A 13464-nucleotide genomic window follows, 5' to 3' on the forward strand; every position below is an offset into this window, starting at 1 on the left:
ATCAAACACATTGTTACTAGGATATCCTATCAGCAATATTTGCAATATATCACCCAAGGCAGATTATCCAAAACAAGTAATATTCATACAGGCTCATAGATACTGCCTATTGCAGGCAATTGTATATTTGTCAAAAATATGCAATTGAGTGGACAATGTGATGAGGTGGAATTTCACTGTCCACCAGCGTACATTTTCTCACTGGTTAAGAGTCACTGCTCTATTTGAGAAACACATTTAGGGCGGTCTGTATAGCGTCTGTTACAGACTAGTCTGTGGCCTACTTAGTGTCTAAAACGGAACTACAGAAAACTTGTGGGATGGTGAGAAAGCTGTAGTTTGTATGTGGTTACCTACCGGTGCAGGTCCTTCTGCACCGGAGACAACAGCAACTAGGGTGTCTGAACAACCAACCACAATGTTCCAGTTGAGCTCTGTTGACTGCTTAGTATCTGCAATGAATCCGTATTCAAACAGACACTGTATTGGGTAACTAATGTACTTTAAATATCAGTAGATACCAGATTAGGTATCTAATGTACTGTCAGTATCAGTCCAGACACTGTATTGGGTAGCTAATGTACTATAAATACCAGTTGAAAGTGTATTAGGTAATAAAGGTACAATAACATACAACAATCATACAACAAACAATAAAACAAAAATATAACTAACAATAGAACAAACAATAATAATAATAACATAATAATAATCCGAGGCCTCAGATGGGAGTTCCCCCTGAGTCTCTCCAAGAGCTCCTCAAGGAGATGTCCCCAAATGGGAAATCACCCTGCGTCCCTCCAAGAGGTCCACAAGCTGAAGTCGAAGTCCCCAGAGGGGAAAACACCCAGCGTCCCTCCAAGAGGTCCACAAGCTGAAGTCGAAGTCCCCAGAGGGGAAAACACCCAGCGTCCCTCCAGAAGGTGCGCAAGCTGAAGTCTGATGCACTGACTAAAGCAAGGACTTCTTATGCAGTGGCTGTCAGTAGGCTGAGAGCAACTCTGCCCCCCAATAAAACAAAGCTATTGGTTGACCAGGTGGTAACCTATCGATTAAACCTCCTCAGGATGTCATAAAGGGGGTCGTGGCCATGGCCTATCAGTTGGATCCCTGGCATCTCAAAATCCCCAAGGGGGTTAAGAAAACAGACACATACCAACATATGACACTCAGAGAAACAGAATGTGAAAATATAATTTCCCATTACATAATTTAGCTTTTCTCCAAACACTGACTGAGTTCATGCTCATGTATAAAAGAGGTGAACAGTGGAAAGGCAGCCGATGGGTAGGCAACGAGAGAGGAGCATATGGGGCATTCGAAGAGATTAAACTAATCAACTAACCCCAACTAATTGTGAGCATTACATTTGGGAGAAACACTAACTAAATTCCTTTCAGGAATGAGGAAGCTTCCACTTTCGATATTGGGTCTGGGTTCCTATGACTACCTCTGTAAGTATTATTATCTGCCAACCCTACTCTTGGAGACAGACGCATTCATCACCTGATTAAAAGGGAAGGAGTAATTCTGAAGAATGTAGTTGCGTCACACCTGATGTCAAAATCACTCTTTACATTTTTTTGTTTTATTTTAAATACCTTGCTGCTTGATAAGGAAGACAGTAAGTATACATAAAAGGTCCTTCAACTGGCAGCTCCCAGTAGAACCGTAGAAGTTTGCTGTCCCTGAATAGTTTATCCAAAAACGAAACCTATCCTAAGAGGGAGGAAGAGAGGAACTGCTATTTAAAAGCATTTTTCTGTCATCAAACAGTTGGCGTGAGGGCTCTCACATTGAAGGTAGGAACCCATGTCTTGTTCTTACACTGCTCAACATGCCATGTAAAAAAAAATAAAAATAGGCTATCAGTGTTGTGATTCACTGTATCTCATCTCCACAGTATCTACCCCCGAGACAGAATCCATGGCCCTCTGGAAACCAAGTGAGTACACACTGGATCATTTGTTGAAACTCAAGAAAATTTAAATATGTAAATAAATGTATTCTACAAGAACGTTTGTCCACTGAGTAACAGGCAGGGCGGATATTCTCGTGAGGTCATGCTGAAAAATTAAAATTTACATTTAGGGCATTTAGCAGACGCTTTTATCGAAAGTGACGTACAATCAGAACATCGTCAGAGGAAAGGGAAACACAATATCGCTGTAGTGTATATATCACTGACCTAATTGGCCACATGTGATTTTTCAGGTAGGATGTGAACTAGGATAGCGCAGAGTCAGCAATGCCAATTTCGGTGACTCGCGAGATGGAGAGATAGGAGTTGGTTAGAGATGGCTCGTTCCGGTGTTTCAGAAGGGAATGAAAGAAGAGATTCCGGTCTGTAGTTGGTGGTGTCAAGGGTCCGTTTCTTAAGGAGCAGCTTGGCAATCTTGAAGGACGATGGAGTAAAAAATAAGAAACCATCATCTTATTGACAGTTTGAAATGTGTTTGGGGAGGAGAATAGACAAGGGCATTCTAGGTAGCAGGCCTTGGATGTACTGGGCAGGTCCCACTGTAACGAAGCGAAGACTGGTATTACTGGGCATCTCCTAGTATAACCAGTAGAAGAGGGGTTGCCATGTGAAGCTATCAGTGTCAATAGTTTTATTCAACAACATTTATGTATGATATTCATATGGAACATTCACAGAACATCTTAAGACTCTGGCTTGATTGGTTGTGCTCAGGGTAATTCCGGGCAATAGAAAGTCTAAGTGTTTGACTGTGCAGTAGTTGTGTTGTTGCTGGCCTGTGTGTCCTGGCCACGGGGGGCTACGGAGGACCTCCGCAGTTTCAAGGAGCAGCTCAGTGACTGTCTGGAGGACAAGGACTACCAGGAGCTTCTGGACATCAGTATCCATGGCCTCCCCCCTGCACAGACCCCTCGGCACGTGGTGGTCGTGGGCGCCGGCATGGCCGGCCTGACCGCTGCCAAACTGCTGCAGGACGCGGGACACCAGGTAACCGCTCTCAGGGTTTTCTTCTCTTGTGCCACTGCAACCTTTATCACTTCATACTGGCTCGACGGTTGATTCACCAATTTGTTTTTGTGAATGAAACGTCGCTAGCTAGAATTATCATGAGATGTAGTTAGCCAGAAGCATAAGGAGATATAGCTACCTAGAAGCACAGTTAGACGTAGCTAGCTAGAAACACAATGAGCCGCAGCTGTTCGGTGTGTATGTGTGCGTGTGCGTGTATGCAGGTGACGGTGCTGGAAGCTAGTGGGAGGGTGGGCGGGAGGGTGGAGACCTACAGACATCAGACAGGGGGCTGGTATGCTGAACTGGGAGCCATGAGGATTCCAAGCTTCCATCAGTAAGTTAGCCGGTCCTACTTGCTTCCCTCTTGCTCTCTCTGTCCCTCGCTCATGCTCCCTCGCTCATGCTCCCTCGCTCATGCTCTCCCTCCCTCCCTCCCTCCCCCTCCCCCTCTCCCTCTCTCTCTCTCTCTCTCTCTCTCTCTCTCTCTCTCTAGGATTGTGCTGTACTACGCCCATGTGCTTGGCGTGGCATTGAGTCAGTTTGTGATGTATGACCCCAACACCTTTTACCTGGTCAACGGGCAGCGTGTGAAGACCGACGCAGCGCGGAGAAACCCCGCCCTCCTCAAATACAACATCACCCATAAGGGGAAGGCCCTGTCGGCTGATCAGCTGCTGGATCGGGCCTTAAAAATGGTTAGTAGCCAAGGACCGCCCGCTCTTTAAAATGGATAACAAAAACCAATAGTTACTCTTGAATTATGTGGTCTGTGTCGGTGTGTGTGTGTGTAGGTAAAAGACGCACTGAGACATGAAGGATGTGAGGCAACTTTTAAGAAATATGACCACTATTCTGTCGAGGTAAATATAGAATTTTTTTATAAAAAAAAAGTATCTATATATTTCATTCGCAGTAGTTCCAGACCGTTCAGAGTGAAAATTATTTTTTGATTTATTGTTTAAGTAATTTATAGGTAAAAAAAACATTATTTGTCTCAGAAATCCAGATATTTTGCCTCATGGACCATTGAAAATGAAAGTTTGTGTGTGTGTGTGTGTGTGTGTGTGTGTTATTCAGGGATATTTGGTTCAAGTGGCTAATCTGAGTTCTGAGGAGGTGAGGATGATAGGAGACCTGCTGAATGAGAACAGCTGGATGTACACCGCCCTCACGGAGATGCTCTACGAACAAGCAAATCTCAACGACAACAATGAGTCAGTCTCTGCTCACTCAGTCACCACTAGGGCTGTCACTTTTTATTCGAAGTTCGAATATTCGTTCGAAGGTGGAGTGAAAAGTTCGAATTCGAAGTGTAATTCTCCATTCGAACTGTGTGTGCTGCCGTCTCATAAGAACTTCAGACCATTTTAAGTAGTCTGCTTTCGATCCAGCAGAGGGCGCGCTAACATTTTATCAGTTTGACCTGTTGCCGACCCTGTTGGCCTGGCTATCTGTGCAAATACATTCAAATGTATTCGAATACATTCGAATACATTCGAATGTATTTAGGGATGTCCGATATTGGCTTTTTTGCCGATATCCGACATGCGATATTGTCCAACTCTAAATTTTCGATTCCGATATCAGCCGATACCGATGTCGATATTTGGGTTATTTTTCCTCAAACCTAATTTAGGTAACATCACATATCTCCTGTTGTGGAATTAACACAACATGCTTAATGTTATTGTGATGCCCCACTGGATGCATTCTTGAATGCAACAAGGCTTTCCAATGTTAACATTGTCTGTGCAAAATAAGAAAAATACTTCAACTTAATTTAAGGGAAAAGTGCCATGTTTATTTTTATTTTTTTAATGGTCTCAGACAACAGTTTGGATTACACTCTCCCTGAGATAATCTTGACAATGCCCACAACAAATAGGGCAAACTTGACTTCACAAATGATAAAACATTGTTCCTGAACAACTATGTGCAACATAGCAGTATGTTTCTTTAACTAAAACTCAATAACCTTAATTGAATAAATGCACAAATATGAGTCAATTACAATGTGCACTGTACTGCACAATTTTGAAAACCTTTATTTGAGCTATAAAAAAAAAAAAAAATGGGTTTTAAGGCAAAAAAAATCCGATACCGATATTGACAGATATTACATTTTTATGCTAATATCGGGCCGATAATATCGGTGGGCCGATAATATCGGACATCTCTAAATGTATTCGAATGTATTCGAATTAATTATGGATATTCGAAATTCGTTCGAATTTCATTTTTGGAAAAAGTGACAGCCCTAGTCACCACTAAGCATTCTACATTCACCAACACATATATATGCATATATATTTACACACACACACACACACACACAAACAGATATATTCATATAGATCTTTGTCCTTCCAGGTATTTTGAGGTGGTCGGTGGCTCAGATCGCCTCCCTCAAGCCTTGCATAACGTCCAGGTTGAACCTGCCCAGCTAAACTCTCCGGTCAAACAAATCACCCACTCAGACACTGGTGTTGATGTATTTTACCTGAAGGGTAAAGACTCAGATCTGACCGAGCTTTCTGCTGACGCAGTCCTGGTCACGACCACAGCCAAGGCAGCTCGCTTCATAGAATTTGACCCCCCACTGACCCCAGGAAAGAGGCATGCACTGAGCAGCGTTCACTACGACAGCTCCACCAAGATCATCCTCACCTTCAGCCGAAGGTTCTGGGAGGATGACTGCATCAAGGGGGGGAAGAGCATCACAGACCGCCCCTCTCGCTTCATCTACTACCCCAGCCACGGCTTCCCCCAGAACCCAGACATCGGCGTGCTGCTGGCCTCCTACACCTGGTCTGACGACTCTCTGATCTTCCAGGGCCTGGGGGATGAGGAGCTGAAGGAGGTGGCCCTGAAGGACCTGGAGCTCATCCACGGGGAGCAGGTCTGGGACCTGTGCACGGGGGTGGTGGTGAAGAAGTGGAGCTCTGACCCCTACAGCCTGGGAGCCTACGCCATGTTCACTCCCTACCAGCATACTGATTACTCGTCTGAGCTCTTCCAGTCCCAGGGCAGGGTTCACTTCGCTGGGGAACACACCGGCTTCGCTCACGCCTGGATTGAAACAGCCATGAAGACGGCCATCAGAGCTGCCAAGAACATCAACCACCAGCTTCAAGACAGCTGCATGTCCACTGATAGAGAAGAGCTCTGACTCCAACACCAAGCTTCAAGACAGCTTCATGTCTACCGCTAGTGGAGATTGTGGTAGAAATTAATGATTATATTCTATGGTAAACCATGATTATTATTAGGCCGATATATCTAATGGTAGAAAACATTTAAAGCGTCTCTGGATTCTGATGCAGGGCTTGACACGGTGCCATGGAGTCTTGGGTCAGAGCGTAAGTTGGAAACCCCCCACAGGAGCAGGAAGCTACGGGGTCAATGCGTGCTGACCTCAGCCTGGTTTTTCTAGATTATCTTGCTGACCATTTGGTTAGGGAAATTTATGATTGATTGTGGGCGGTCACCTCAAACAAGAAACTGCTTTGTATGTGTGGATAAAGAGGAAGGCGAGATCTGTTGACCGCCAGTGTTTTGCAAACAATTCGGCCTTGTTGTTTTTGTCATACTTGCTCCGGACCCCTCGATTTCTTTTCCTCTCTCTTAAGTTACTTTATATCTCGGTTTATTCCACCACAAGATCTCTAACTCTAACACCCCAGCATTATTTTGTTATTAATCACATATATTGAAGCCTGAGAAGATAGTACCTTCATGCTAGCAGTACTAGCTCTTTATTTGCATGTGTAAGCCTTTAGAACCAATCTAAGAGTGCAGCCTACATGAATGCAATATCCTAGCTATGCACACATTACGTCACCTTTCCAAGAACTGTTACTTAACTGTTACTTACCTGTATTCCTTTATCACTCTCCCCCCATGTATAGAAGTTCACCTCCTTTATTTCCTTGTCAGTTCCTGGTTTTTGTCCCTTTATCCTTTTGGTGCCCAACTTGTAGTGTTCTTCTGCCTGGTCATGGAACAGATATTGAGTGTTTTATTAAAAGCCCTTTTTTGTTACTTTTCCTGAGTAGTAGTCTGCAATTAGATCCTATCCCTCTTTCTTGCTGTTTTTTGTCAGCACCCGGGGGCAGCTACCAGTCTAACCAGTAAAACCAGCAGTGAAATGTGGTTGTACTGGGAACCTTCTGCATTACCTTGTCCATTTTTGCCCAAGACATTCCCTGACCATGAAAACTCTGGTCTGATTCTGGATTTCTATTGCAACATGTGATACAATGCCAGACTGTTATGATTGATTGGCACACCGTTACTATTCAGAATTTTTCTTTCCCTGTCATTGATATGACGTCTCACGATAGGGTCTGCTATTTACATGCTCTGTCGGCAAACAGTCGGAGGGAGGGCTTTAACATTAAAGGACCCGTGGCATGAAAATCTCACTTTATGAGGTTTTCTAACAAATAATATGAGTTCCCCTAGCCTGCCTCATCCCCCAGTGGCTAAAACTTGCGTTCGGTGTAAAACAAGCACTAGGTATCCTGCTCGCCTTTGAAAAAATGGAAGCTCAGGTGCGTTGATTTGGAATGTGGCCCCATATGTCGTCATAAGGGGCCAAGCTCCTCCCCTTTCTCTCCCTTGCCCCCTCAGAGATTTTGGCCCGCTAATGAGACAATGAGCTACGACCGTGCGAGCCTCACAGTGTGTGTGATTACACACACTGTAACGCAAGTGTTGTTCACTTCTGTTATTTGGATAACCATTCGTATGTTGATGTAATGGCGCATAACACGTCGGTTCATTGAGGTCTCATGTATTTCCACAATGAGACTCGTAGTGGGGGTTATTTCAGCCGTGGTTGAGAATGAATGGAAGAACCAGAGACGTCTGAGAAGCCAACGCAGTCGTTTGAGATTCACGGGTACTTCTTGACCACTCTGTCAAACTCCTCCAAAAATCGAGCGTATCGAGGGCCACTGATAAAAAAGATAGTTTCAAAACAATCTGCAGATTTTACAGCACTGTCCCAGGGAGCATGTCTGTGCAAAACGGGGCCTCAGGTAACACCCTTGGATCAACGCATCGCTTGAAAAAAATGAACTTGGTTGTTTTCTTTGTATGATAGATGGACTCCATGCGGTATAACACATCTCCATAAGCCCATCTCCATTAGGTGACACGGGGTCCCCCAAATGGTGTGTAGATACCCACCGTTCAGCATCTAGCTCAGGGCACACCTTTTCAAACGTACCCAATCTTCTGTAGCCATACGCATCTCAAAGATCTCATCACCACAGCCTTTTGTTTTTAATAGGACATAACCATCGATGAATGAAATTACGTATTCAAAGCCGTTCTCCTCTCTATGCCTGAATGACACTTCGGTACGTTGGTCTTTTACACCTACGACAGGTCTAATTCTTCTAATTGGAGCATTAAGCAGTGACACATTTCCATCAATAGAAGCAAGGTTTGATTGATGTGTATGATAGCCGGACATACCAAAATGAGGTTGATTTTCAATGTTTATGATAGTAGTCACACTTTCGCTGGTCGTGTGGAGTATGTTGATATGAAACGCTGTCTGTGGCTGGCCTATGATATGGCTGCAATGCCGTGAGGCCATACAAACACACACACACACACACACACACACACACACCCACACCCACACACACACACACACACACACACACACACACACACACACCACCTCATGACTATGGTCACCATTCATCCATGTACGCTTGCCCCCCACATCCCCCAATATCACACACACACACACACACACACACACACACACACACACACACACACACACACGATCCCTTCCCTTGAACCACCACCACAGAGGCCCAACCCTTCGCAATGCCTCCACAGAACGGACGCGGAAGGGGGGTTGTGGCCCCCACCCTCGCACCCTGACCGGAAGCTGAAGCCCTCAGGAATGTGCCTTTTGGGGGGTATTATGTAAGGGATAATCACCGAGTGGCAGGGCAATAAACAGGATGATATGCCTGGCTCGTGGACGGCTTACCGCCCAAAGCGAAAGTCAAGGGCAGTAACCTTCCATGACCCGGGCATATCAAACTATTCAAAAATGAAGAAGCCTCAACTTTCGATATTTGTCTGGTTTCTCATGACTATTTCGGAACTATTATTATTTGCCAACTCTTGGAGACAGAGAAATTCTTGAGACTGTGAACTGTCACACCGGGTCACACGTCAAAATTACCATTGAGATTTAGTGATTTACTAAAAATACATTGACTTTAGTCAGGACACTCCATGTCTGATCCTTTAGAATTGATTGCAAAATGTGGGACAATTTCAGGCAGTTATGATGAATTGGCTCACCCCTGTTCATCTAAGAAGTTTGCTTCCTTTTAATCACGTGATGAAAATTTCCCGGCTAGGAACTGCTATTTAAAAGCTTTGCTTCATCGTTAAACAATCAGAGTTAGGACTTTACATTGAAGGTAGGAGCCGATGACCTGATTTGACACTGCTCTACCTACACTTGGCTAGTTACTAATATTAAAAATCAATTAGCATTAAGGTATTGGCTTGTTTTAATGCTCAAAATTGAGGTTCAGACTTAAAGTGATTCATAAACTCTTATCCCCACAGTATCCATCTCAGAGACGACAGCATCCATGGCCCTCTGGAAACCAGGTGAGCACACTCTGGAAGAATCTTTTGGAACTCGAGAAAAGACAAATAGGACCTTAAATGTTTTCTCCTTTGGTCTTTTATTTATTAGACAGTTTCTCTGGCTGTAATACTGAAACCAAAATGATGGTCATCATTGTAAAGCTCGTCACTTGGGGAATTGCTCCTACCCAGACCAGTAACTAGTCCCAACCACGGGTGCACTCGTTTACTCGAGGTTCATACGTTTGTGTCCCTAGCTCCCTGTGTCCCCTAGTTGAATACTGTCATTGTAGTGGGCAGCTCCCATTGTTTGCCAGATTAATTAAACCTTCATGAATGACATGTACATGTAACACTTACACCTCAAGGCGTTTGAATGTGCAGTAGTTGTCTTGTTGCTGGCCTGTGTGTCCTGGCAACGGGGAGCTACGGAGGACCTCCGCAGTTTCAAGGATCAGCTCAGTGACTGTCTGGAGGACAAGGACTACCAGGAGCTTCTGGACATCAGTATCCATGGCCTCCCCCCTGCCCAGACCCCTCGGCACGTGGTGGTCGTGGGCGCCGGCATGGCCGGCCTGACCGCTGCCAAACTGCTGCAGGACGCGGGACACCAGGTAACCGCTCTCAAGCATCCATATTGGGTCCTCACATCGGCTGCAGAACGGCTGTTGAACATGGTGGTTATGACAGAGTACGATGGGCCAGGGCTGTTTGCTTTATGATACAACTCACAATGAGAGGAGACATAATCTATTATTAAGCATGCCTTATCATGCTTTATATAAGTATGATATAGATTCATTACACTCAAGGTGAACTGTTTCAAGCCTTTATTTGTAATGATCTAGACAATGGCTTCAAGCTCATGAAAAACAGAAATTCAGTATCTCAGAAGATTTGAACATTACACGTGACCAGTAAAAAAATGTTTTTTAATACGGAAATGTCGGCCTTCTGAAAAGTATGTTCTTGTATTTGCACCCAGTACTTGGTTGGGCATCCTTTTGCATGAATTACTGCATCAATGCGTGGGGTAGATCAGCCTGTGGCCCTGCTGAGGTGTTATGGAAGGCAAGGGTGCTTCGATAGCGGCCTTCAGCTCGTGTGCATTAGTGGGTCTCCTGTCTCTCATCTGCCTCTGTTCAATACCCCATACGTTTTCTGTGGGGTTAAGATCAGGCGAGTTTGCTGGACAATCAAGCACGGTAATCCCGTGGTCGTTAAACCAGGTATTGGTACTTTTGGCAGTGTGGGCAGGTGCCAAGTCCTGCTGGAAAACGAAATCAGCATCTCCATAAAGCTTGTCATCAGAAGGAAGCATGAAGTGCTCTAAAACATCCTGGTAGACGGCTGCATTGACTGGATTAAACACATTGGACCAACACCAAAAGGTGACAGGACAAGAGTGGCTGGAGTGGAGTGGACAGGAGTGGCTTGACATGAGGAATGCGACAGTTGTAGTAACCAATGTCATTGATGCGTCTGGGTGTTCATTTCCCTTTGGGTGTAATGAATCTACATAATATATGAGTTTCGTTTTTTTTATTGAAATTAATTAACTTTTCAACAATATTCAAATTTATTGAGATGCACCTATACATACAGTGGTAAGAATACGTTTATGCACCCATGCTAAAGTTAACTAAATAGAGGAATAATAAGTAATCTTTTGTAAATCGATCTTAATGCCTTAATTAAAGAAATTGGGAAAAATCCAACCTTTTAGGCCACCAATTTTCTTTGTGAATGAATAATATCTAGTAAAGAAATAAAAGTTCTTCATAAAAATACAGGGTGCATGAGTATACAAACCCCTATGTTAAATTCCCGTAGAGGCAGGCAGAGTTTTATTTCAGTTAGCCTATTACATGGTTTGATTTGCAGTGAGAAATCATTAGGCTAGCTAACAGCTATTAGGCTAACTGAAAAGAATCATGCCAATCTCTAGGTACTTTATCAGGATGCACAGTAGCCATGAAATAAAAATCTGCCTGCCTTTATGGGAATTTAGCATAGGGGTTCCTATACTTACGAACCATGTTTTTTAATTTACATTTATTTATTTACGATACATTATTCATTCACAAAGAAAGTTGGTGGCCTAAAAGGTTGGATTTTTCTTCATTTGTTTAATTAAGGCATTAAGATCAATTATATTATATAATTATATGTATGGTGTGTGTGTGTGTGTGTGTGTGTGTGTGTGTGTGTGTGTGTGTGTGTGTGTGTAGGTGACGTTGCTGGAGGCTAGCGGGAGGGTGGGGGGGAGGGTGGAGACCTACAGACACCCGACAGACGACTGGTATTCTGAACTGGGATCCATGAGGATCCCCAGCTCCCACCAGTAAGTTAAGGAGTCCTACCCCTACCCCGGCCCCTCCTGCTCTCCGTCTCTCTCTCTCCCTCTCCCTCTCTCTCTCTCTCTCTCTCTCTCATGCTGTCTCTCTCTCTCTCTCTCTCTAGGATTGTGCTGTACTACGCTAAGATGCTGGGTGTGAAACTGCGTCCATTTGTGATGTATGACCCCAACACCTTCTACCTGGTCAATGGGCAGCGTGTGAAGACCGGGGCAGCAGACAAAAACCCCGCCCTCCTCAAATACAACCTCCCCCATAGGGGGAAGGCCCTGTCGGCTGATCAGCTGCTGGATCAGGCCTTGAAGACGGTCTGTAGCCATTGACTGCCTGCTCCTTAAAATGGCTGCCAAAACCATACAGATACATTAAAAACTGAATGATGTGGTAACGAAATATGTCTGTCTGTCTGTCTGTCTGTGAGTGCAGGTGAAAGACACAGTGAGACATGAAGGATGTGAGGCTGCCCTTAAGAAATATGACCAGTATTCGGTCAAGGTAAATATATATATATATATATATATATATATATATATATATATGTGTTTGTATATTGCATTCACAGATTTAGTTCCTGTCCAGAGTGAACTTGTCTCCCATTATGGCCCTTTATTAGTCAGAAAATTAATAAATCATTCAGTTTAAGTCATTTAAAAAGCATAAATACCAAACATTTGTGTCAGAAATTCAAATATTTAGATTCATGGATCATTGAGAACGAAAGTTAATGTGTGTGTGTGTGTGTGTGTGTGTGTGTGTGTGTGTGTGTGTGTGTGTGTGTGTGTGTGTGTGTGTGTGTGTGTACGTGTGTGTGTACGTGTTTTTCAGGGTTATTTGGTTCAAGTGGCTAACCTGAGTCCTGAGGAGATAAGGATGATAGGAGACCTGCTGAATGAGAACAGCCTGATGTACACTGCCCTGACCGAGATGCTCTACGATCAATCAGATATCAACGACCAAACTGAGTAAGTCAAACTGCCAATAAACTGTCTGCATTCACTCATTCGACTCTAACATTTTTGCATTCATATATATATATATATATGCACATGTGGAGTGTGGTAAATGACGAGACAAGAGACGGAGATGGGTCGAGTCGGCTTTACTCTCCACTTCAAATAAACAAGTGTTGCTCCAGCAAGAGTTCAAAACGTAAAGGCCGTAAACCGGAACTGTCGTAAACCGGAACTGTCGTAAACCGGAACGGTCGTAAACCGGAACTGTTATCTCAAAACCCTTTTCCTTAAAAGGCACAGTCCCTTGGTGAATGTCTTATCACTGTAGTTGTGGGTCACCACACAGGCCCCCACAGAATTCACCCAAACAGGTAACCTACAGTGAACATCGGACACCCACTAGTGTTTAACAGAACAGACTAGCACATAACAGTCCCTAGAAAAATCAACGCCTAGGGGGGTAGACCAGGCGGCCAGAACGGCTGCGCTTAACAGGAGAAGGGCAAAAGGCAGGGGCAGGTGTCGA

At 44.1% G+C, this 13464-nt stretch overlaps 1 protein-coding gene across 1 annotated transcript in view; it reads left to right on the forward strand.

Annotated features, from left to right (window-relative positions):
* Positions 1–1911: 1911 nt before the first annotated feature.
* The window catches only part of LOC115529414 (L-amino-acid oxidase-like), a 17378-nt gene continuing 5825 nt past the window's right edge, over positions 1912–13464 (forward strand). The window contains 7 exon segments of the mRNA XM_030338142.1: positions 1912–1945; positions 9605–9649; positions 10013–10242; positions 11860–11972; positions 12092–12293; positions 12412–12480; positions 12811–12947. Of these exon segments, the coding sequence (XP_030194002.1) occupies positions 1927–1945; positions 9605–9649; positions 10013–10242; positions 11860–11972; positions 12092–12293; positions 12412–12480; positions 12811–12947 (815 nt within the window). The 5' untranslated portion in view covers positions 1912–1926.

Source organism: Gadus morhua, chromosome 17, assembly GCF_902167405.1.
Source record: "Gadus morhua chromosome 17, gadMor3.0, whole genome shotgun sequence".
Taxonomy (NCBI): Eukaryota; Metazoa; Chordata; class Actinopteri; order Gadiformes; family Gadidae; genus Gadus; species Gadus morhua.